The 24,084-nt window shown below is 41.1% G+C and overlaps 1 protein-coding gene across 1 annotated transcript; it reads right to left on the reverse strand.

Moving 5' to 3' along the window:
* Positions 1 to 1,498: 1,498 nt before the first annotated feature.
* On the reverse strand, positions 1,499 to 22,862 carry MBTPS1 (membrane-bound transcription factor peptidase, site 1). The gene is made up of 22 exons (XM_010004429.1): positions 22,372 to 22,862; positions 21,009 to 21,266; positions 20,364 to 20,567; positions 19,861 to 19,971; positions 18,245 to 18,354; positions 17,756 to 17,872; positions 17,506 to 17,573; positions 16,794 to 16,896; positions 15,885 to 16,036; positions 14,795 to 14,956; positions 14,064 to 14,208; positions 12,843 to 13,031; positions 12,103 to 12,275; positions 11,002 to 11,117; positions 10,140 to 10,296; positions 9,176 to 9,300; positions 8,542 to 8,619; positions 6,826 to 6,966; positions 4,420 to 4,551; positions 3,784 to 3,910; positions 3,206 to 3,336; positions 1,499 to 2,323 (listed from the first exon to the last, which is right to left on the reverse strand). The coding sequence occupies exons 1-22, from the start codon at positions 22,556 to 22,558 to the stop codon at positions 2,127 to 2,129; spliced, it is 3,183 nt and encodes a 1,060-aa protein (XP_010002731.1). The 5' UTR covers positions 22,559 to 22,862; the 3' UTR covers positions 1,499 to 2,126.
* Positions 22,863 to 24,084: the final 1,222 nt, after the last annotated feature.

The following is a 24,084-nucleotide window of genomic DNA, read 5'->3' on the forward strand; positions in this document are numbered from 1 at the left end:
CAGCAGCTCAAAGCCCACCAGGGCTTGGGAGACCTTAGTGAGGAGCCACCCCATCCCAGCTCCTGCTCCACACAAGAAAGGGGTGCTGACACAGCAGGGTGGGGATGCTTCAGGGGGCCTGCACAGCAGAGGCTGCACCCCTCAGGGACCAGGGCCCCATCCTCTACACAGGGGGACACAGGGCAGCTCCGTGTCACTCCCAGCACCTGCCACCACCCCAGGGCTCAGCACACAGCCACCAAGGCAGGCTGACAGCCTAATGCATTTTTGATTTCCCCAAATATGTGCCCTTCTGATCTCAGTAAGACGGATAAAGAGACTTTAATCAGCTGCTAGGAGGAATTATGGATGGCTAATTGTGCCTGCCACCTCCATTACATCTCTGCTGCCTACGGGGCTTAGAACCAGTTAAAAGGGCCCTTCCAGGCCTTCATTAGCTGCACACCAAAGGCTTCAGAAATAATTGGCCTCCACGACTTAGAAATTGGCCACTGGGCTGTAAAATACCAGCCTCTGGAAAAGGCTCTTAATTCGGACTGATGCTTTGATACAGCTTGAATCTGGTTTCAAGGCTGTGGAGCTGTAATCTCTGATTAGCACTGCCATGAGAGGAGTGAGCCTGCTCATTAGCACCAATCAAAGGGATGATGCAGCCCACCTCCTACACCTTCACAGCAGCCTTGGTGGCTTCTCTGAGGGGGTGCTGGGCTCCCTCACTCCTATTTTTTCCCCTTCTTTCTCCCACTTATCCGGGTGCCCCAGCCCCTGGGGCTGCAAGCTGTAATCAGAGGGCTCCTGTGGGCTGGCAGCTCTTCCAGTGTATGCTCATCTTGGGAAGGTGAGAGGCAAGCTGAGGAAAGACAACCACTATCCAGGGAAACAGGAAAATGGGTTTTCCCAGTGCTTTTTGCAGGACACTTGTGCTCTATGAAACCCTATCCACAGCCACCTGGAGAAACATTCTCCCCTTCAGCTCCCTCCCCAAGGCCCACCATCACCATCCATGACCATAAGCCCCAGACAGCCACCAGCTCCTAACTCCTGGGAAAGGATACTTCCATTTGGAGCGCTGACAGGGAGAAACCCTCAGCTTTGCTACAGAAGAAACTATTTCCATGCGGGCAACATGAACCAACACCACACAGTGAGGGGCAACTTATGCTTGTGTCCTTACTTAAGCCCATAACAAGCCACAGGTTTTCAGGCAGCACAAACCAAAGGTGACAGGGTTTTTGGCTTTGTGACACACTGTATGATGCTGTTAGGTGCCACCCACAGAACAGTTTCTTACACAGCTCACCACTGAGCTGCCTTTTGGGAGCACTCTGCCCCTTACCTGCCTCTGCAGTTCTCACTCAGTGCCCTAAGGACAGTCCACTGCTGTTAAAGATACCCCCAGGGGGAAGAGGAAAGACAAAAATTTTCACTACTTAACAACTTGCCTAACAACTTACTTAACTGACTGGTAGTGGAAAGATGAGCCATCCAGCAGGTTGCCTTAGCTTCATATAGATAACATATTTATTGAAAATCTGCTTCACCAACAATGGTGAAATCATGACCAAAAATTAGAAAACATGACGGTAGTTGGCTTTATAAAAATAAACTGCAGGAGTATGTCTCACCAATTTGTACTGGTCTCTTGCACCCCTCGCTCCTTTAATGGTGTATATTATACTCTTCAGCATAATACCCTTCTAGAAAATTGCATTCTGTCCAAAAAAATGCACTTGCTTTCCTTAGCAGAGGTCTTTAAAGTGACTCTTCCCCCCGCCCTCCCCAACAATAAATATAGAAAATAGCCTCTAAACAAATAAATTTTAGTTTGGTCAGCTTAAAAAAAAGGTCCATTTTCCCCTTCTTGGGACATGTAGTGACTAAGCAGCCATTTAAACAGGGTTCAAGTCTTTGGTGGCTTTGGCTGCTTAAAGCTGCAGTTTTATGTACACAAGATCAACTGAGGTCCTTTTTTTTTTTTTCCTCTCTCTCTCTTCAGAAACCAAAGACTGTGAGATGATGTCAGGTGTGAATCACCTGTACAATGATCACCCACCTTCACTGGGAGTGACCCACCACCTAGGAAAGCAACTGGTAAAAAGGAGGTCATCTTTGGCAAGCGAGAGCTTTCAAACAGAAGGTGTCTTTGGTGGATGAACCTGCTGCATCAGCTGCGGTCGTTTCACTCGTGGTTTCCTTCTCTTTGGCCTGCTCTTTGCTTTGTTGATCTGCACCACAAAGAATGCCAGAACCACCATGGCACCAAGAAAAGCAAAGACTGGAATAGTCTGTCCTACATCCTGGTTGTACCGGCCAGGCATTATACCTGGAAAGGAAAGAGGTTTGGAAGAGACTAATCAGTGCAGGAGCTAGGGTGTGTCTGCAGTGCTAATGCTATCTACCAAAGGATCTGACAGGAATTCTTGCTCAAAGATCAAACAGCTAGTAATCAGATTACATTTCAGACAGGAAGATTAACAACTGCAGACCTATTAGCAGAAATAAGGCAGGATGCTAATGTTACAGAAAAGCACCAGCATTTCCACCTTCACCTATTTGGGTTTGCTCCAGAGCCTGTGCACACACAGTGAGGATGAGCTGTGGAACCAAACCCTTCCTTATTTACAGGCATCTTTTGGTCTAGCAGCTCAGCCTGAGAGAAGAACATGCCTAAGGTTTTCAGACTACCTCCAGACAGGCCAACAGTGCCAAGCTTGTACAGGAGAGCAGCCTGCCATCAGACTGAAAGCTGTGCCAAGTGCTCTGCATCATTTGCTCATGTGATACTTTGTCCACAGCACCATTCAGACAACCTCTCCTGGACTCTTGCTTTTGTGCACTCACACAAGGAATTTTAATTAGCAGGAGGTATTGAGCCAGAGCTCCCAGGGACAGGGACTGCTGCTGACAGTTGGTCTGAACAGCCTCAAAACAAACCTCTACTACTCAAAAAGCACTGGCCAAAATCTTCCTCCAGGTATGTCATGCATGATTTCTTTTGAATAAACTATTCATGTGCAAAAGTATTTCTCTCAGGCTTCATCAGCCAGACTTCTACAACACAGCCATACTATTCTTTCCATGTTTTTCACAAGAAGGAAATAAACACATGGGTCTCTCTCTGGCTGCACTGTGGTTTGTTTTTTTTTCCAAAGCTTATATAAAAAAGGAAAGCAAAAGAGTAACTTTCAAACTTTTCAATATTTACCTCCAGGAATGTCCCATGCTCCACTTTCTCCAGGGGACAATGGTCTCACTTGGGGTCGGTTCTGTCGAAAACTGGGCAGAGCCACTTTATCAAGGTCAATTGACAGTAACTTTTGATGCTTCCAAAGGTTGCTAGAAGAAATGTAAAGACAGAGGTGTCTGCCCACGTCAGTAATGCAAAAAACATGTAAAGAAAGTGACAGCTAGAACCTACAAATAACTCTCTAGTTTGGACCCAAATTATAAGCCAATCTACTCTTTAGGTTCTGCAGTTTGCAGGCCTCCAAAATTCAATTCAGACAAAATAGGGACACACTTAGATTGGCAGCTATTTACTAACCACTCTCTTTCTTGCACACAGACCACCAAAAGCTACCATTAGAAGCTCAGCAGATAAGTATTGGCTATGTGTTGATGCACTTGCATGGAGAGGCATTCATAATTATTTCCTCCTTGCAATCCAGAATTTCTCTAGGAAAGGCATTCCAGCTGTCCTCTCAAAAGCAGATGGAACAAGTAGTTTTTGAGTTGAATTCAAAAGCCAGACTTCTTGTATAACTAAGAAAGATGTATACTGACCTGGGGGCAGTTTCATTCAAAGGCTGTGGTTTGGCCCAGGACAGGTGAGGACAAGCAGGAAGGGACTGGGGTTTAGGGTCTCCCAAGTGAGCCTCGAGCACCTTTGAGTATCGATGCAAATGGTTACCTGCGAATCACAGCAGAGACAGACTGGGTTACCAAAAGACTGGTGGGGTAAGAGTCACTGACATTTGCCTCTGGCTAAACAGAGCTGCTGTAAAACCAGGAGCTCTTTGCAGTAATGACGACTCGTAGCTACCTCTTGGTTAGATTTACCCAAAGGGCAACAGGCAGATTACGTATCTACAATGGCAGGTAATCCAAGTTTTGTTGGCAGCACCTGAGACAAGACTGACTTATACATGCCCTGTTGCCACTAACTAGAATGCTCTCTAGCAGAACTAGGTATCTAAAAGTTCCTACTCTACAAACAGAACATTTTTTTCAGTTGAATCCCAACTAGACCGTTACGAATGCCTAAAGTGCTCTCCTCTAGTAAAGCAACAGAACACTGCAGAGCTCACCCCAAACCAACCTTACTGGCAAATAACTCTAGGGGTGTGGCCTGAGTCTTCCTAAATTCCACCCTGACCCTCCCCTCAGTTGCAGGCTCTGCTTGGCAGCTGAGGCTCCCACCTTCCATCCTCTCAGGGAGGGAGTACCCTGCTCCGGAGGGCGGTCGCTGTCTGTTTTCGGAATGGCTGAGGCTCGGCGGCGTCACCCCGTACGACGTGTACTGCAGGAGGGAATCCAGCAGCCAAAAGCAATCTGTGGATTTCAGCAGCCCCAGAAACAAAGACATGCATTATGGCACATTTAAAATGGCTCATCCTTCTGCTCAGAAGGCTGTAATGACACTTGGTTTCCACTTCTGAAGTTCTACACCCCATTTCAGAAAGATGGAACTTTTAACACACAGCAGTTCCCCCCCTGCCCCCAGTACAAAAAGACTATCCATCCAGTCTTGAAATTTCTTCTCTTCTGTATCAAATCACCCTCTTTTGGGGAGCAGGACATAAAACAAGAGGTCTCAAACACAGGAATTCCAGGTTGTGCAAGGTTTTTTGGTGTGGAATCACAGGAAGGTCCGAGCTTTTGGTATCATATTTAAGAGGGAAATGGAGAACAAGGACAAGATAAAAACGTTAAGAACAAGGTAGTGTTTTCAGTGGAAAGTTATGGCTCAACTGATTTCCCAAGCTTAAAATAATAAATAAACCAATGAAGGGGAGAGGCTCTGGCTACGTCCCAGCTAAAGCAAAAGTACCTACAGCAGCTGTGGTACAGACCAGGCTGGGAATCAATGCCACAATATACCTATCCTAGGTTTCCTTTGCATTTCAACAGCATAAGAACTACTATTCTAATTATTTCCTGAATTACTACTACAAATTAATACAGAGCTATCCCTACAAGCAGTCCAGTTAGTTAACATCACAAGTCTCTACAACTTCCATGTGCAGGAGTAGGGCAACTCCTTATCAGCTATTTCCACCACACAACAAACTATTTTTCTCAGGACTTCTCCCCCTAGGAACAGTTGGCTGGGAATGGGAATTAATTTTCATAATCCTAGTGTCCCTTAGACCCTCACCTTTGATTTTGAAAGAGGTCAATCAGATTTTAAGGATTTATATTCACAAATGCTAGGAATTTACCTCAGTTAAAGCCACCGATATCTCTGCAGCAGACAGAGCTCCTGGCTCACAACTTAAAAGCTAATTTTAAAGGATTTCTTTCGAGCCTTCCACTTTTTCTTGCTCCACAAGTCACACTGAATTTAATGGCATTAGGGAGATCACAAAGCATTGTTTTCTATTACTTAATGTAAAGCTACATATCTTCCCTTATGCTGAGTGCTTTCAACGCCCTACAGCAAGCACATAAGGCACCAATACGTTGGCGTTAGGGCAACTTGCTGGCAGCCACCCAAGGACAGATAAGTAGAAACTGGAGAACTTTCAAAGAAAAAGAAAATGTTTGGGAGTGAAAAAAATGAGCTGCAGGCAGAGAGCTCCCTTGGGCAGCAAGTTCTTTTCAACTGAAACAAATGAGGCAAGGGATGGATTACATAACCTGGTATTTTAAAATGTCAAGTGACAAAAGCTTAAACAATTATAAATGTACTTTTCATCACAAAAGGAAAATTCAGGTTGGACAACACGTTCAGTGGAAAAGCAGAAAAAACCCTCACATATTGGATTATCTTTGGCCTCTCAAGCTACAGATCTACCAGTCTGTGCTTTACATGTCATGAGAAAGCAAATCAATCTCTTAAAAATTTTTGAAGTCCAATCAAAGCACTAGTAAAAGGCTTTGTAAGGACCAAGTACACAGATTCTCTGGGAGCCACAGAAATCACATGCACACACACCTCACAGACCTGCTACCTACAGCTGCAAATTAATGCTGTGAAAACCCCAACAGAAATTCCTACTTTCTGACATAATTACACCGGCTGGTTTGTGTCATAGTAGAATAACCTGAAATAGTAACGCACAACTAAAATGTTTAACATCACCATATATTCTCACGGGAAACACTGCAAAGGGAAAAAGGTATACTGGTGAGTAAAATAAAAACTTAAAATTCATTATACTACATAAACATTCCTAAAATGCAACTGGGGAGAAAGTGAAGGGGTTCCCTAATGGCCTCTTCACAACTTCAAATCAAGCATGTGTAATTGTCAGTGCTTCTGGAAACAAAAACATCGCGAAGAAGGAAAAAAACAATCCACCAACCAACCTCCCTCCTGCAAAAAAAGCACCCCAAAGCCATCCCCCAGAACTTGTGGAATGGAAAAATAGGGGGAGAGGGAATTCTCCCATCTGTCAGAGAGCTATTTCACATGGGCTGCTCTCCTGCTGTAACTGCACCTCACAGCATTTTCAGCAGAGCTCTGAAGAACTAAGATGAAGCCCCAGTTGGGAATATATAGATTTCCTAGAGAACAGCTCCATCTGATAGGTGCTCTAAGGCCCCCTTTGGCCAGCTGTCAGCTGAAGGCATGACTCTTCCTGCATGCCAAAGCTCACACACCTTTCTGTCGATGGCTGTCATCCAGGCAATTGGAGTCGCCGTACAGAACAATCCTGCCGCCGCCTTCAGAAGGAACTTGGTAAAGTCCCAAAATAGGGACATTTTCAATGACAGCAGTCTCCTGCTTCAAAACTTCAAGACCTAAAAGCAAAGCACAAATACATTTCAATCTGCCTGTAAGTCCACACAGCCTACATTGTAAAGTTAAAACTGCAGCTATGCCACCCTTCATGGGATACACCTATACAAAATGCTTCCCCTGGGATGTTTATGATAAAAATGAAACTGCTCCAAGACCCCAGCTGTGATGTTTCCTACTGATACTACTGTACTTCTTTCTTTGGTGGAGAAACAGAAAAAGACCTCACAACTTGGATTATCTTCCACATTCTTGAATGAAAGATCCTAACATTTTCAGCAACAGGTTTAAAATCGAAACAATCTGCCTTACCAATCACTTCACATTGTTTTAGTCCTTCTGCAGAATTCTACAGGACAAGGTAGCTTAATATTCAACCATCACAACACACACTGCTCTCCACCAACTCTAATGCCATGTGCCTATTTATTCCTACAAGAACACTGGCTATGGAACCAACTAAAGAGAACAGAGAAATTCCATGAAATGCATCTGTCCCTCTGTAAGCAGCAGCTGAAAGACAAAGGTTGTGATTTAACCTGTTTAAAGGAACCATTCAGGGGAAGCTCATTTTAAAGACTGCTGGGCTTGCATCTCCTTGCAACTCTGCCATTACTAGTTATCCCTCTGCTCTGTCTGTTTAGCTTTCAATTCAGGAACAAAGAATAGTATTCTTCAGTAAGGATGCATAAGGCAAAATAAATCCCAGAAAATAAATGAATGTGATTTTTCCCACCTTCCCCCTTTGCTTTAAACTTTGGCAAATTTCACTCCCTCCTTGCCCCAGCTGCTCTCTGAAGTGGAAAGTAAGGCCATGGTTCAGAAGGAGTATGGTTTAATAGCCTGCCTCCACAAGCACTGCAAGTATCTGAGGCATAAACTGGCAATCAGTTATAACTGACACAATCAATGGACAGAAAAGATGAAAAAAAAGGAAGCACAGGAACCTTCCCAGGATGAATAGGTACATGCAGCAAAACCCAGAGGCTATAAACCTGCCATTTGACTCTTAGAAATCCATTCAATCATTTTGCCTCCTGTGAACTGAAAGCTCCAATAACTTAACGGGAGGGTGAACTGCCCAGTTCATGAAGGAATGAAAATGAAGCCTGTAGAAAGCTGGTTTTAGGTTAAAAGTTTCCCACCTCTAACACCCATTTCCAAAACTAAAAAAATTAACAAATTTCCAATTCAATATTTAGTCTACTTCACTTCAGATGCTGCCTTTAGATAGGAGAGGAAAAACACAAAGCTCTTTTGCTTCACGACTGCCATGAAAAGGATTCGACTGAGAAAGCAGGATATTTGTCAAACTGAATCTCATACAGCAAGCACAATAAAAGATTGCACATATACACTTGGATATTGCTGTACCACATAAAATTTGTATACAGAGTCATACTGCAGCTGTATGTTAGGCATCCAACCACGTGTTACACACAAAGTGAAAATATACCTACCCCGTCGATGCATTTTTTTCAATGTGTTGTTTTTACATCTTCAGAATTTGTAACTTTGCTTGTGCACCGTCTCCATAGTTCTACATCAAATACAAAAAAAGGCCATGAAGCACCTACCTTGATCCTTAAAAGTCTGTGCAATGACAATGCCATCTTCTGGAAACTTTGCAATACTGCAGCCTGATGCGTAATTCACTGAAAGACATCATAAAAATGCAGTTTAAAGACTAAAAACGCCACCCTCTTCCCACCATATTCCTGTGAGTTATTAAAACAAGCACAGAAGAAAATATTCCTGGGAACACTGCTCTGAATTTGTGTATTTTGATCCATATATGTATTAATAAAGAAGGTATTTCTAAGCTTTCCCAGGTACATCTTTACATATTGCATTCAAATCTTTCCATTTTGGAGACTGGCATTATCTTTTTTTAAATTGAGAAGCTTAATCAAGTTCCAAGAGAAATGTAGTATTTTACACTAAGAGTCACTATTCATACTACAGAGAATCTGTCTCCTTCAAATAATGCTGTTGAGCACAGAGAGACCTCAGCTTTGGTGCCTTCTCTTTTCATATACACCTTCTGTTAAGTCAAAGACAAGAGATGTGGAAACAAAGCATGAAAAGATAAAGTGACCTGGTCAGATAAAAGGAAACACTGGCTAGACCTAGACAGTCTGAACACAGTAGGTCAGATCTGTGGGCCTAACCACAAAGTTTGAACTTGAAACCAGTCAAACCAGGACTCACTTTCATGGCTGGCCAGGGTGAAGTCGCCTTCATACAGCCCGTCACTGAAGGCCATATTCCAGACAGAGAGCAGGTCATTCAGAGCTGGAATATTGGCACCTCCAGTATCAGGCATCCACCACTGCCTATGGAAATCACAGCATAATGCAGTTCATCAATATACAATGATAAACCAGCTGTCTTCCTGCACACAGGCTTTTTCTGACACTTCAATGAGAAGCTGTGTCTCAAAGCCTTATTTAACTCCAGGTGCACCCGAGCAGCTGTCTCTCTGACACCTGCATGTGCTTTTGAGACAAAGCTAAATAATTCTACTGTAAATTTTTCAGTGCATTTCAGTTTCATTAAAAACGTGAATTTGCTAGAAAAAAGTTCTTACGCCTTTTGCTTGGTTAAGATGAGGCAAAAACAATGGTCATGTTATTTACTTTTAATTTTTCTAACGAAGCAAAATGCTGCTTGTTCACAAATGGCAGAGCAGATCTTTCTAGCTGAATAGTACCACAAAACAGGCTGGCAACTATAGTAATTAGGAGGGTCTTTATCCCCACTGGTGATACTAGCACATTTTCTCTGGAATTATTTCAACAATGGGTGCACCACCTGGCAATTCTGTTTGCAACTCACACCTTTTTCTATCCTGCTCCCCAAATGTGTAAATGTATCCATTTTTCATTGTTTATCAGTCTCCAGTTTCTTACTTCTTCTCATTATAAATGTTTTTCTGGGCTTTAAAAGAAGATTACATTCTTGGGGTGCCTTCAAAATCAAGACAAAATAAGTAGCTATTCTCCTTAAGCTGCAGCTTAACATCTATTTTGCTCTTCAGGTAGTCCCTTCTTAGAGGCAGCATGAAAGCACTGAAGTACAGTGCATCACATTTGGGACTTTTAGGGTGATATGTGGATAAAACCTCAATCCTATGGCTTTTTTTTTCCCCCAAAGAACTGACACAAATCAATACCTTGTGTTTTCATCATAAAACTTGACTTTTCTCATCACAGATGTGTTGTACCAGTCACTAAACACTATAAGTGAAAGTCCATTGTCAACATCCCTCCTCAGCTTGGTGATCTCTTCAGGAAAATACTCTTCCTCACTGTCCACCATCAGTAAAGTCCCTGTGTGTAAAGGCAAAGCCCAGAGTTCACTGTAAAATCATCACTATTCACACAACCCATGTGAAAGTCAACGTAAGTGCACATTTTATATATCTACTCCACCTCAAGAACATTTAGGGATGAGAAATGCAAGATAATTCAATTTACAAACATATCCAAAAATCAGTTAGGCAGCACAGGACGCTTTTTAAGGGTGTTATTTACAGTGAGCATTCTAAACTTCTTTTAGACAAAACTGGATAAGGTTTTCCACCAAAATGAAGGTGAACCAGAAGAGACACAAGTCCCTTAATGCTGCTCCCTACCAGCTATAAAACCAGCAGCCTCAGAGAAGAAACTATTTCACCACCACTTTTTAAGGGCCACCATTTCTGTATCCAGTTGAACATCCATTCACTGAACCCAAAAAGCAATGGTGCAGTATTTACTGAAGAATCAAGATAAAGAAAAGGCTTTTATCTCACTCAGAGGTTGGCTTTGCCTCTTCTTTTTTTCACAAGGCTAGAAAACTGCACTAATTCAACAGAACTGCTAAGCAAGCTTCTGAAACAACACTTTACACACCTAAACATCAGCTCATAAATAACACATCTACCCTGAAAAATTTTCTTTGCCTCCCCACAATGTATTTTATCTTTCAAAAAACTAATCCAATTTAGGAAGTACTTAACAGCAGAGAGAACAAGGCAATTAACTCATGCTTACCATACTGACTTGCATCAAAACATGTGAATGGGGAACCAAGAACCTCAACAAAGTACCCCATGCTCCTTAGGTGCTGGTACATGTCCCTGAAGTTTGTGTGGATATGGTCACCATTCCTTAGGAAAAGAGAAAAGTGTTGGATGATATTTAAATCTGGCATGCAGAAATATTATTGAAATCATCTCATGATAGGTGACTTCCTACTTTCTTTTCTAAAAAGTCTGTTTTTTCAAAGGATAACCTGTAGTTTTCCAAGCACCACTTCCTCTTTGTAAAATTCTTCACAACGACACTGGGTTGGAGTGCTACAGAGAAGAGTTAGTTACACAGTGAAAGGCAGACCTTGAGCATGTCCCTTAGAAAGCACAATTCTACCTGTTTGTGTCACACCACAGAGAAACACTGCTGTACTAAAACCACATGTTCTTCATGGGACTTCCTCACCAAAGAGCCAGTCAGAGCAGTGCTAACTGCTAACTGGAAGAAGCACACAGGACCAGCTATAAGCAATTGCTGAAACTCAGCACAGATTTCCTGTCCATTTGTCATATCTGCATGCTCCAAGTAGCTTTCCAAAGCCTGGGTCTTGGTCACTGACCCAATTCATCCTCATGATTCTTCCTATGGATGCTTTCCCTCTCCATCTATGAAAGACAAAAGGTCAGCTCAGCCTGGCCCTGCTTCAAAGACAGTCTCCCTCAACAGACAAAAGTTTTGCTCCTCAGGATCCAGCCTTTCAAAATTCTCATGTTTTTTTGATAACTGAATGCTGAAGCAGCTAATAATAGTGCCCTCCTTAACTTCCTGGGATAAATTAGGGAAAAAAAGAAGCATGCTACACTTTGAAAGCCACAAAGAAACCTCAGTGCCTTAAACGAGCATTTTAAAAGCTTTCCATTTTATGTGAATAAAACTATACAGCACAAAGAAAACCCTGCACCAAAAGCATGCAGAGCCCAAGTGGTTTTCATGGATTTCTTAGAAAATCTAATCCCAGGCCACACTGGAAAAGGTCAGAGCCTTCTGCCATTCAGTAAAATTACCCTATACCATTAACACACAATCAAGAAACACTGAATTAACAGAACTTGAGATAAATACCAATCTAACGGATCATTCTTCATCCTCAAGTTATCCCTGGGGAAGTATCCTGGTGGATAACGGAGATTATGGTACTGATCCCAAAGGACTCGCTTACTACGAGGTGGAGTGGGAATAATCTTCACTTTTATTGGGAGCTTCACCGTTGAAGTCTGCTCTGCACCATTCTTAGACTGAAAGACAGAACAAACCACAGTGAAATCTTTTTTCCCCACAGGAACATTGACCAGTTAACAACTGTGTATTGTAAAAAACAAAAGACTTGGATGTATCAAGCCTACATTTAGTCACCAGTGCCAGCTCTGGAGACCAAGAGGTGCCTTAAAACAGCACAGTATTTTTCTGCACTCAATAGTTTATATTTATGCTCAGAGAGTAAAATACTTATAATATGTTACAGCTATGACTTGGTTCAGTCATTCAAAACCTTACAAACTTCTCAGGAACAATTCAATATATTTCTTCCAGAATCATCCTTAAGCAACTCCTTTTTAAAGACACATTACTTAAGAGTTCACAATGAACAAATGAAACTAAACAAACTTCTGATTCTAAAGCATCTTGATTTTGCAGATTAATCCTGCTGTCAACTAAAGATCATTACCTGTACTTTTCAGTTTCCTGACCCCAATCTAACTTATGACAGGCTCAGAGCAACTCCTTTAAAAGGAGGTATGTGCATACTGGGAAGCAGTTTTAATAGTTTTTAACACAGAAAAGCCAAAATGCACAGAACTTACTTCATTTTCTGCAGGGGATGATACTGTGATCATAACATGACCTTGAGCAATGCCTTCCCAAGATGCTGCTTTCTTTGCTACAGAGATGGAAATTGCTAAGTACCCAGACCAAGGCCACAGCACAGGGGAATAGGAGAAAGCCACTTCAATATTGTCCCCATTTTGGGGGAGATAGGGCTGCCAGTCTGGCTGTGAAATGAAGAATACAGAACATTGGTAAAACAGTATTTGCAGTCATTTGTTTTTGCACACGTAGCCCCTTTCCTCTGCACAAAGAAATAACCACTTTCAGTTTTTCTGAAGGTTATGTCACACCTAAAAATGGTCACAAAGCACAAAAGGTTGGTGTCTGTCAGTGAACCAACCTAAGAAGCCATCAGAGCAGCACACTGCCTCACTGCACCTGCTTTAATGTTTTGGGGTCCTGTGGGATAATTTATTGGTAGGAACCCAACATTTCCTTTCAGTATCTAAGAGACCTGTTGTTGTAACAGTCACAGGTAAATAACATCAGCTGTGTCTGAGCATGACCATAAGCTTATGATGTTGGTTCTTCAGTGCCCTTTAATGGTGGAAGCTTAAATCTAAAACAGACCTCAGGATTCACACCAAAATGATGACATTAAGCTCACTGACATTGGCTAGGGTTCTGGGATAGGTGCCTGATTTAGCTCATAACAATTCCCAAATCTATTCTAAACTTACTTAAAGCTTAGTGAAACAAAAAAAAAAACAAACCAAAAAAACCTTTCTACTCAGCCAACATGCTCAACATCACTGGTGTAGAAAAACATGTTTTCAGCAGACCTTGGTAAGTCAATACATTCAGGTCATTTTGACCCATGAAAGAGGCATGATTTATAGTCAGGATTCTTTACTGAGATTGCTTCTGCTCCAGCCAAAAGAGCAAAAAAAGTCTATCCAGATTTTAGATGCTATCAGAGGACACAAAGAAATCTCTGTAAGGGCCTGTCAGTCCAAGCTGGTTTTACAAAGATAAAAAGCCCCCAAAACCAATGCATTGCTTGAAAACTTGTAGAGAGCTCAGGCTGACAAATCTCATTAATCTGGATACATCCTCTAAAATCAAATATTTTCCTTCCTTTGCTCTCAGCAGCAAGAAATTGGAATTGATCTATGAAATTCATAACTAAAATAATCTTTTCTAGGAAGCTTTTAGCAACATTAATAGTCAGGACTTGGAACAATGTTAAGTCTTACCTTGTCTACAATTCTCCCAGTGACTCCCATACCATTAAGGATAGTGACATTAACAATGGTTGGCATCCCTCCATAATATATGGGCTGAGAACAGTATGGCCACATGTAGGGACACTCTGTCAAGTCAATATAGCTTGGACTCAAACTATAGCACGATGAAGAAGGCAAAATTACAAAAAATAATCAATAAACAGAAGGAAAACATGCCAATATACAGAACTATTAACAAAATGCAGATGAAAATGTCAGTCATTACTCTGTCAAGCTCCCACCTCACTTCCCAAACCTGCCCCAAAACCTTCTTCCCTCTGCCTCTAGTTACATATATTTTTTTAAGTTTTCTGCCAAGATTTTTCACACACACACACACACACACACAAAAGGAAAATCTTCAGCACAGTAACAATGTTCTTATTCTGGAAAGTTAAAATTTAAATACTTTTCTATTGTGCTCTTGGTTACATTATTCATAACATCTGAGGCTAGAAGAGAAAGTACATTTCTCTGTCCTAGACACTTAATCCCTGACACTGCTGTAATTTAGGCAGAAAATACTTTGACTTTTCATACATTCTCTTGCCAGACTTCATGCTTCTGGACCACTTAAGATCTGTGCAATTTCCTTTGTTGCATAATCACAGATTGCTCAAGTGAGTTACACGTGCATCGCTTGCTCTTTAAGAAATACAGCAGATTATAATATAATTGATTAATTAAGGATTAAAATTAACCTGGCCTGTGGTTTATAACTGTTGAGGATCTGATAAGCTCTCAGGAGATCCAACTTGCCATGTCCTTGTTCAAACATGTTGACTCCAGGAAGTCTACGTGCTGATGCAATAAGTGCCTGCTTCATACTTGCTGGATTCACCATTTCACGCTTCTGAACTGTGCTGAAGTAAGAAACAATAGATCACATCAGGTGGCCTTTATTCTAGCTTCTAGCCAGTCTTCTTCACCACTTCTGCCTTAGCAGTCATTTGATTTCAAGAAAATGCAATCAAATCCCAGTTTGCTGTAAGCAACATCTTCTGTTCATATATTACTTCTCACCAAACAGCTGAAGAAGAGTGACAAGTTTCTGACACATTTCTCTAAAAAAATAATATTACATGAATTTTTCTCCCTAAAATGTGCTCTATGACTAGCAGTCATTACAATCAGGGCAAGATCTTTGTATGCTAAATACAATATTATGAAAATCAAAGCCTCTGTAACTGGAAATTTGCTGGTCTCATTTGCAAAATGACTCTACTGGGGGGGGGGGGTAAAAATAATTGTGTCGTTCAAAGGAAATCACACCATTTTTATTGAGGAAATAAGATAATGACTCTGAATTTCTGGCATGTTTCTCAACTGAAGGTTCACCTCACGTTTGTCTTTATGTAGAGCAATGACAAACACAAGGTACAAATTGCATCTCCCATTTCCCTTTCAAGTTCTTTAGTATGCAACAGATGACTTGCCCAACCGGGTAACAGCCATAAACCAATCCAATAAAAGTTACAAGCACTTGGATAATTATCCTCTACAGATAATTACTTTGAGCAGCTGCTCTCCTACAACACAACAGAAGCTAAGCAATTAAAAATGTGACAGATTTTCTTCATAGTAGTATTCTCCCTTGTCATATTCTGAAAGACATAACTACTGTTCAAAGCAGTTCTCAAGATTTTCCCAGGAAACTTAGAGCTAGTCTTCTCCTCCAAGTTCGCACATTTAAACACAATTTAATGTTGTGGGTTCCTTTATAAGGCCTTTTATGACCCTCCTACATCAGTAGGAGGTGTATCTTTGCAGAGGTTGTTATTTAAGACTTACCTCACTAATAAAGTCACAGCACCTGCCACCACAGGAGATGCTACACTTGTCCCAGAGAGCGAGCGGCACCCACCCTTCATACCAGAACCTCGCACGCCGGAGCCATAAGTAACAATATCAGGCTTCACTCTACCATAACCTCCAGGCAGCTCCTGTGAAAGAAAACAGGTGGATTATTGCCTTAAAACATAATGAACACTGGTTGCTTCATCTGGGCATTTAAATGAACCGCAGGACACGCAGAAGGAAAGTTATCAGCTAAATTAGCTGAGGTTCAGCATCACAGAATAGCAAGTAACACCTGAAAAAGGACAAGTTTACCACAAGTTCTCAATGTTTCTACATTAACATTTCTGCCAATTACCTCAGTGTCTATGCTAAGCATGAAACCACTGACAAAACGATCACCACACTGCTGCCTGGCTCATGAATGAGATGCAGCACAAACAGGAACAGATAATAATAGAGTTATCCCCTAAATCAAATCGCAATGCAACCTCATCTGAAATCATTTGTGCAATGCCTGTCACCTTCGTTCAACAGGCAAGGAAGTGCAATGTTACATGTAGCATCTGGAAACCCTTGGATTTTTAAGTTAAAGGAAGGACAAGAAAATGCCTTCATTTTGGCAGATTGGGCCACACAGGCCAAGTCCTCACCATACTCAAAATGTACTGGACATTTTACAAATACATCAAGAATGTCAAAGGTGGTCAAGATTAATGATGAGAAACTGTGCAAACTTCTTGTTTAAAGACTTACAATCTCTAACTATTCCAATCTTAGATGAAATCTTTTCTCACTGGTTACTTCAACACAAACCATCTTCACAGGATTGATTACAAGGCTCCCTTTCTGAAGCCCTTATTTTGGCTGGAGATATGACTGGCCACAGTCAAAATATCTTACCCAAGTGGTCATTCCCCTAGATGAAAAGCGAGCTATATTATCTTCAAAGTCAATGCTACCTACTCCAATCACATCCATCTGGTCAGCAGGATTATTGAGAGTCCTAGAACAAGTTGGAAGACAGAAAGACAAAAAAACAAATACCAGAAAAAGAGACAGTCAGAAGTTATTCTTGATACTGGACACACTGCCATCAGATTTCTGTCAAACACTCTCTTTAATCACCAGAGAAACAAACTTACAAGAAACAAAGTTATGTTACTAGTGAGAGCAACTTTTCAGGTAGTCAATAACTCAGTAACTAACCCAGTAACTACCAAAATGTGTATTATGAAGACAAAAATAAATTTTTAGGCATTTATTTTAGAAATATACCACAAATCATTCTGGCTTGATCCCTTCTATATTCCAGAAGCCCAAGATCAGTACCCTGCTCACACTAACAGGGAAATCTCAACTGAAGTACTGCCATTCTTCTCTTACTGACTTTCCACTGTTTTAATGAAAAATACTTAGCTAAGTTCTTCACAAATTGCTATACTACTACAGCCAGTGTCAAAGACAGTGAAAAGAGGGAGTTTAACTTGAGTCTCTTTCTATAAACAGCTTACAGCCAAAAGGAGGAGGAAAAAATTCCCAACCAAGCACAAATACTTTCCAAAACCATATAACAACATATTTGCTTTTCTCTGAAGTGGTCACTGGAACTTACCCATACAAAGGGCCATCATTGCCAATAGCAGAGACCATGATGACATTGTTAGCTGTCAGTTCCCAAACCTACAAAAAAAAAATCTTTAAGGCTCTGCTACAAAAAAGGGACTTTTCTAACAAACATACACTTCATGGGGCCTGATGTAAATGAATGATGAGTCCAACCCCTCTTTCTTACTGAGGCTTATGAAATACATCTCACTGGTATGCTCAGAGATATAAACACCACTTTTTTCCCTTGTACTAACCTTGTCAACAAATGGATGATCCATGAAGTCTGGCCCACCAATACTTAGATTCAATACATCTATCTTCTTTAAAATTGCATAATTAAAGGCATCTAGAAACCAAGATGTATACGAGACCTATATAAGAAAGGACAGGAAATGATCATTGGAAAATCCAGTGATTCCATCACAATACAGACCTCAGAGAGGAGAAAAACCACTAAAATAAGTGACAATGGTCTCCTAGTATTTCTAGTGCTCAGTATGTTTGAGTGATTGCTCAAACACTACACAGATCAGACTTCCACACATTAGTTCTGAAAAATACACCAGATTTGGAAACTGTAAGACTTCTTGTAGTAAGTCTCCTATAAACAGAAAGATGTATCCTTCTCACTTATCAAAGAAAATATGTCAACATTTACAAGTAGTTGTAATATTCCCAAGGAAAGGGATTAATACAGCATTCATCTGGAAAGGCAGAAATTGAAACAGATGTCAAAAAGCTACCTGGTTATTGGTGAACACTCTAAAAATGTGCAGTTCTGCATTTGGAGCAAATCCCTGGCATTCTCTCATGCTGGCTATCACACCTGCTACAAAAGTCCCATGGCCTAAACCTGTCACAGGGAGAAGGAAACAAAGCAAGGTGTTAGAAGACAAACTTTCTCATTGTTGAGGGTTTGTACTGCTAAACATCACCTATAGCAAAATCCACAGCAACCTAACAGACTTCACAACAAACTGCAACCACTAGGCTCAGTTCTATATTGATTATAGTTTAACTCATCATTATTTGTTTATATATAAAACCAAAATATTCTGTTTACTTACAGCATAAAGTCTTAGACTTTATTAGGATTATAAATTATATAAATGATAATTATAAAAATTATAATATTATTAAATAATAATTAAAAAATCCCAGAGCCATATTCTCCTCCAAATGACTTGGACAGAAGTCCAAAATCACTCACTCAGTATAAGTTGGAAAACTTCCATTTATTGTACATGGAGTTCTGTAGATTTATCCTATTTATTGACACCAGATCTTTCCAAGTTATCAACCAGTTCATGAATCTCTGAGTGATACATGCTCCAGTCTACCCACTCCTGATTGCTACTAACAAAATCAAGGGCCATCCAAAGCATCCATGACAGAAAAAAGCTGTTTTGGAACAATGAAAGTGACAAGGCCAATGTATTTTTACAGAAACTTAAAAGATTCTTATCCTGACTCTGCAATTTTTCTTAAAAATAAAAAACAAGACAACCACTCTTCTCCTCTCCTCAAAGAATAACACAAGTTTTGCTTCACAAAATGCCATCTGCATTGTAATTTTGTACTTCAAATCTCCACATCCAGGAACCATCTGGACTAATAAAAAGCACTATCAAAAGCAGGTGCTGCAATGCAAAGAAACCCTATGTATGATACAGGTGCATACAAGACTGAGCAAGATATGCATGCACCTTGAACTCTAAAGGGATTAAATTGCCAACTGACAGTATGAAGTTAATAATCTGTGAAAGCATATGGTCAGGGCAAGTTAGGGTTGATGTATGAAAAAGGAACACCAACTTACTGCAGAAAATAAAAAAGTTATTTGAAGTGTTGTTGATGGGCAAGAGCCAGCACAGTGTTTGTCCATGAAAACTAAATAGATTAGAAAACGCTCACAGGAAGCTGCCAAAACTCTGTCTGCTTTAGGACTGCACAGTAAAGGAAGAAAATGCTCTCTCCTAAGTATGGAAACATGTAAGCACTGTGAAACAGCAGAACATAAAAAGGAATAAAAAAGACACAGTTTTGTGGGGGTTTCTCCCACCTCCACCTACTTTGACAATGCACCTATAACTGCATAATGTCTTCTTACTCTGGCAGTTTTCAAGAACTATGCTGAAATGCCATATATGATTCAATGAGACTTATGTAAACCCTCCTGGAACCTCAACACTCTTGGTAGATTTTGGTATGTGTGCAAGGTGCTCAGGAACCTGCAAAACTAAGCTTAAAATCACAAGACACACAGTTTCAACAGATGTTAAGACCACAGAAGCAACAGCCATTTTACAATGTAACACAGAACACACAGGCGTCAGGACGACTCTGCACAGTAACTCACCGTCATCCAAGGTTCTCTCATTAGTCCAGTTTGTTCTCTCCTTAACATTTTTGAAATGGGGATGTTTCTCACTAAGACCAGTGTCAAACACTGCTACTCTTACACCAGCACCTGCAATAAAATAACATTGATTTTTCTGGTTCAGCTTCATAGCAATTCTATCAAGTTAAAGAAAACCTGTATGTTTGAGCAATTTACAACCTCAGTCACTTGTTAAAATTTTAGATATATTTTTTTTGGTCATTTTATTTAGATTTTAAAGAAGACCCATATTCCAATTCAGAAATTCAACCACAGATTATAAATATAACTGATTTCTCTCAAGTACAGTACACACACAGAAGAGAACTCCCTAGTGCAGCTCAAAACAAAGTATTTCTCAGTCTTTCCAGAACTAGCACCCAATGAGAGATTAACACATGGATGCCAATTAGCATTTCCTTACACTTCACTTGTTTTTTCCAAAGAAGGTCACTGTTCTAAGCCAACAGACAAAAGCATACCTGTGTATCCCATCTGCCAGAGGACATCTGCCTGCAAGGTCTGAGCAACCTGGCGTGGGATAGCTCTCAGCAAGCGCCTGCTCGAGTGCCGACCTGTCGCGTGCCAGAAGCCAGAACCCAAAGAGAGACTTGCCCTTCTCAAGGGACGGGATGACTGCCATTTCTGAGTCCACCTGGTTTCATTGCAGTGCAACACTGGATCAGCTGTGCAGAATGAAGGTGAAGGAAAGAAAACCCAGAATGAGGAAAACCACAAAACATTAAACGATTACGCAAATATACGCATTGTATTGTTATAACAATTATTATAACAATTGTTATAATAATTTAGATGAGTGAGTATCCATTTTCTCTAATCAAAATCAGTAGAAGCTCCTTTTCTATTCATAAGGGATATACAGTAGCCCATAGTCTCAGCTCACTGCTGCAGAAGAAATGATGCTGCACCACAGATGGAATCGTTGCCACACTTTGGCAAAGGGATGACAAGACCCCGACAATTTTTTAGGCAAAATAATAGATTTCTGTAAATGCAAGAAAAAAACTATAGAGCACTTGCCCCCTGTGCAATGCTAAGCTGATGGTCTGAAATAAAGCTGACTTTTCCACAGCAGATCTCATGCAAACACACAGAAAATGACTTACATTCAGAATACTGGAGCGATCGGAAGACCTTGCGCTGAGGTGTTACACGCTTGATGTTTGGGTGATCTTCCAGTGTCAGGACTCCAGCTTTCTGCTTCTCATTGATCTGAACAACTTCAAAATCACTAGGATAGTCACTGGCGGGGTTGTTGCGAGGTACAATCCTCCAGTTTTCAATATCACTACTTTTTAGTGCACTTGAAATAAATTTACTTCTAGCTTTAGCTGTGAAGTATCCATTAAAAGCCACAATATACTCTGGAACAAGAACATAACTTATCAGAACTGATGTTTAAGCAGCTTACTCATGCATTCACATCATAAAGGTCTGTGAATTTCCTTTTCTTTATCCAGAACAAATCATCACAATTAGAGGCACTTTTTTGTTGCTTTTAGAATCTGCAGTTTATTTCTGCACTATGTAAACTATTTACTTTTTTTCATCAGGAAACTTGCAAAATGTGATAAAAACCTTTGGAAGGAAGGCAGAATTGTAAATACCATGGGAAAGTGAAGGGATGTGGGGGGAGCAGGGAGAGGGAACAGACTACTGCTACATCCAGCAAGTACAAACTGTCTGATATGCCAATTCAATATGCTTCCTGGCATGCATGATTTAAGGAATCTTTTGCCTCTGCATGGTATTGAGTTTTAGTGCAAATTACTGACACCAACCATGACAAGCAGAGATAACAAAGCTGCTCCCAAGAGCCCTGTCCTTGATCTGCACCAGTGATTTCTGACAGACCTGTGCCCCAGCACACTCAGTGTCTTTGCCTGACCAGGCACAGAAATGTCACTGCTGACACCCTGCCTGCCAGCAGCCAGGCACACACACAGCTTCACCCAGTATCACAGGTACCTGAGGCAGCAAGGGGACACAGATCAAGGTGTCCTACTGCTGTCCTCTCCTCTCAGCAGCAATACCTGCCTCACCGTGCCTTTCATCTGCTCCCTTCACAATTTTTCCATGCATGTACCTACGCTTCCAAATGTTTTCTTTAACAAACCCACTGAGATTTCTTGCCTTTCTCACTCCTTCAAGGCCCACTTGTGGTTACATTTCCTAAAAGAGACTCAACGATACCACTGACCCAGTCAGAACAGTCACTAAACACACCAAAGTGACCAGATTTGTCTTCACACTTCATTTCCACTTTTAACAACCTCTTTATTTCCCCCTTCACTTCTTTCTCTTATTTGAATCTTGTCTCCAGTTAAACAAAGAACCTTGCAAACAATCTGCTTCTCTTTCTTCTAGAGAAACTCTTGAATGGTACAACTGCACAAATACCACAAATCAGTAACATACACTGGAACCTCACAGGGATATTTATTTTTTACTGCTTAACTCGTTTATTACCGTGTTCCACGACTGTCGAAGTGAATTCCACTTTCAAAGTAAGGCGAGAACAGCCAGGACATATGTGAGCCTCATGAGAGGAATTCCCTAGTCTGGTACTGAAGTGTTTCTTGCCACAGAGTAAAATAACAACCAGAACAAACCAGATGTTTGCAAACTTCATGTTCATGGAAGAAAATTGTTTCATTCCAAAGATTCCATATATTCAAATCACAGTTTTCTTCTTTATAAACTAGTTCATTTTTGTTTCAGTAAACGTTGCTTGCACTGTGCTGATCAACTGGATATTCTTAAAGCTGTGTCCAAAGTAAGTAGAGATTTCATGGTCTTTTGAGGTACAGCCTTATGAACAGGCTCATTTCTTTCTCCGTTTCTTCTCCATTTTGTATGAAAGGATTGGTCACTCAGAGTGTGGTAGCTGAGTCCTGTACTCCATTTCTGATGACAAAATTAACCCTCCAGAATTAGCAAAGCTGACTGCAAGCCAACCTGTAAGGTAGGGCAATACAGAAAGGAATTAGATGCACATTTGTGCAAACATACAGCCTGAAAATCACAAAAAGATACCAAAGCAACCTTTGGCAGTTACTACTAGAAACATTATGGAAAAATTTCTTCATATGCTTCATTTAGCAACTTTTCATGAATGCTTGAGTCTCTTCTGTGCTTGCCCAGAGCACACAGGCATCAACCTGACAACAGAACAGGCAACACTGACAACCAAACTCTACCAGCCTTAGTGTAATGGGAGCAAAGAGAACAAAATGACATGCCAGGCCCACAGCAAGGAAAAAGTAAATTGCGAAATAAAACATTAACACAATAAAAACTTTCCAAAGACACTTATAATAGCATGGTGTTGTTTTTTCCAGTCAGAAATGTGGCAAGTAGAAATTCTACTATGGTACATAATTTTACAAAAGGAGAATCAAACTCTATGCCAAGGGCTGCTAAGGACAAGAGCTATTACTGGAAGCAAACTTCCAGTCCCTCTGCTCCCAAGAGAAAACCAGCATTAAAAACGTGTCTCAAAGTCTCCTGAAGTGAAATGTGAGTTGTTACAACATTGGCAGCTGAGAAAGTAAGGGCTGGGATTACAGATATAATAATGCAAAGTGTTGAAAGTGTTTTTCCACCTGGAGGGGAAGCTTCTTCCCTTTACATTCCAAGGTAGAGGAAGCGTCAGTGCCACCCTTTGGGGTTTTTTTTTATTCCAAATGTTTAAGAGCCCTTAAAAGACGAGTGAAGACAAAGATTTTCAGCTGGTCTGTCACACCACGCAGAGAAGCAGAACTACACACTGCTGCAGTGACCAGGGCTGAAGAGCAGGAGCCTTGTTGTGGGATCCACACCTTTCAGAACGGCGGGCTGACCTCACAGCACAACAGCAGAACTCATCCAGCCTGCACTCGACAGCTGTTGCTTCGTGTTTGTTTAACTGTGCTCAGCACTTCCAACTATTAGCGTGCACCAGGGGCAGAATCCCCCCCTGTTTCCAGCCGGGTGACAACACCGTGACAGGCTCCGAGCTCCAGTCACAGCAACTGATCTCGGCTGGGCTCTGCCTACCTTATCACTCTGCTGGCTTATGACCTCTGAGGCAATAAAACGAACAAAACAACCGCACAAATGAGCAAAACAAACACTCTGACGGCTGATAACCGGTTCTATGTGTGCGTTAGACCGAAATAGCACCGAAACTAAGAGTAAAAA

The sequence above is a fragment of the Chaetura pelagica genome, unplaced genomic scaffold (assembly GCF_000747805.2).
Source record: "Chaetura pelagica isolate M959 unplaced genomic scaffold, ChaPel_1.0 scaffold449, whole genome shotgun sequence".
Taxonomy (NCBI): Eukaryota; Metazoa; Chordata; class Aves; order Apodiformes; family Apodidae; genus Chaetura; species Chaetura pelagica.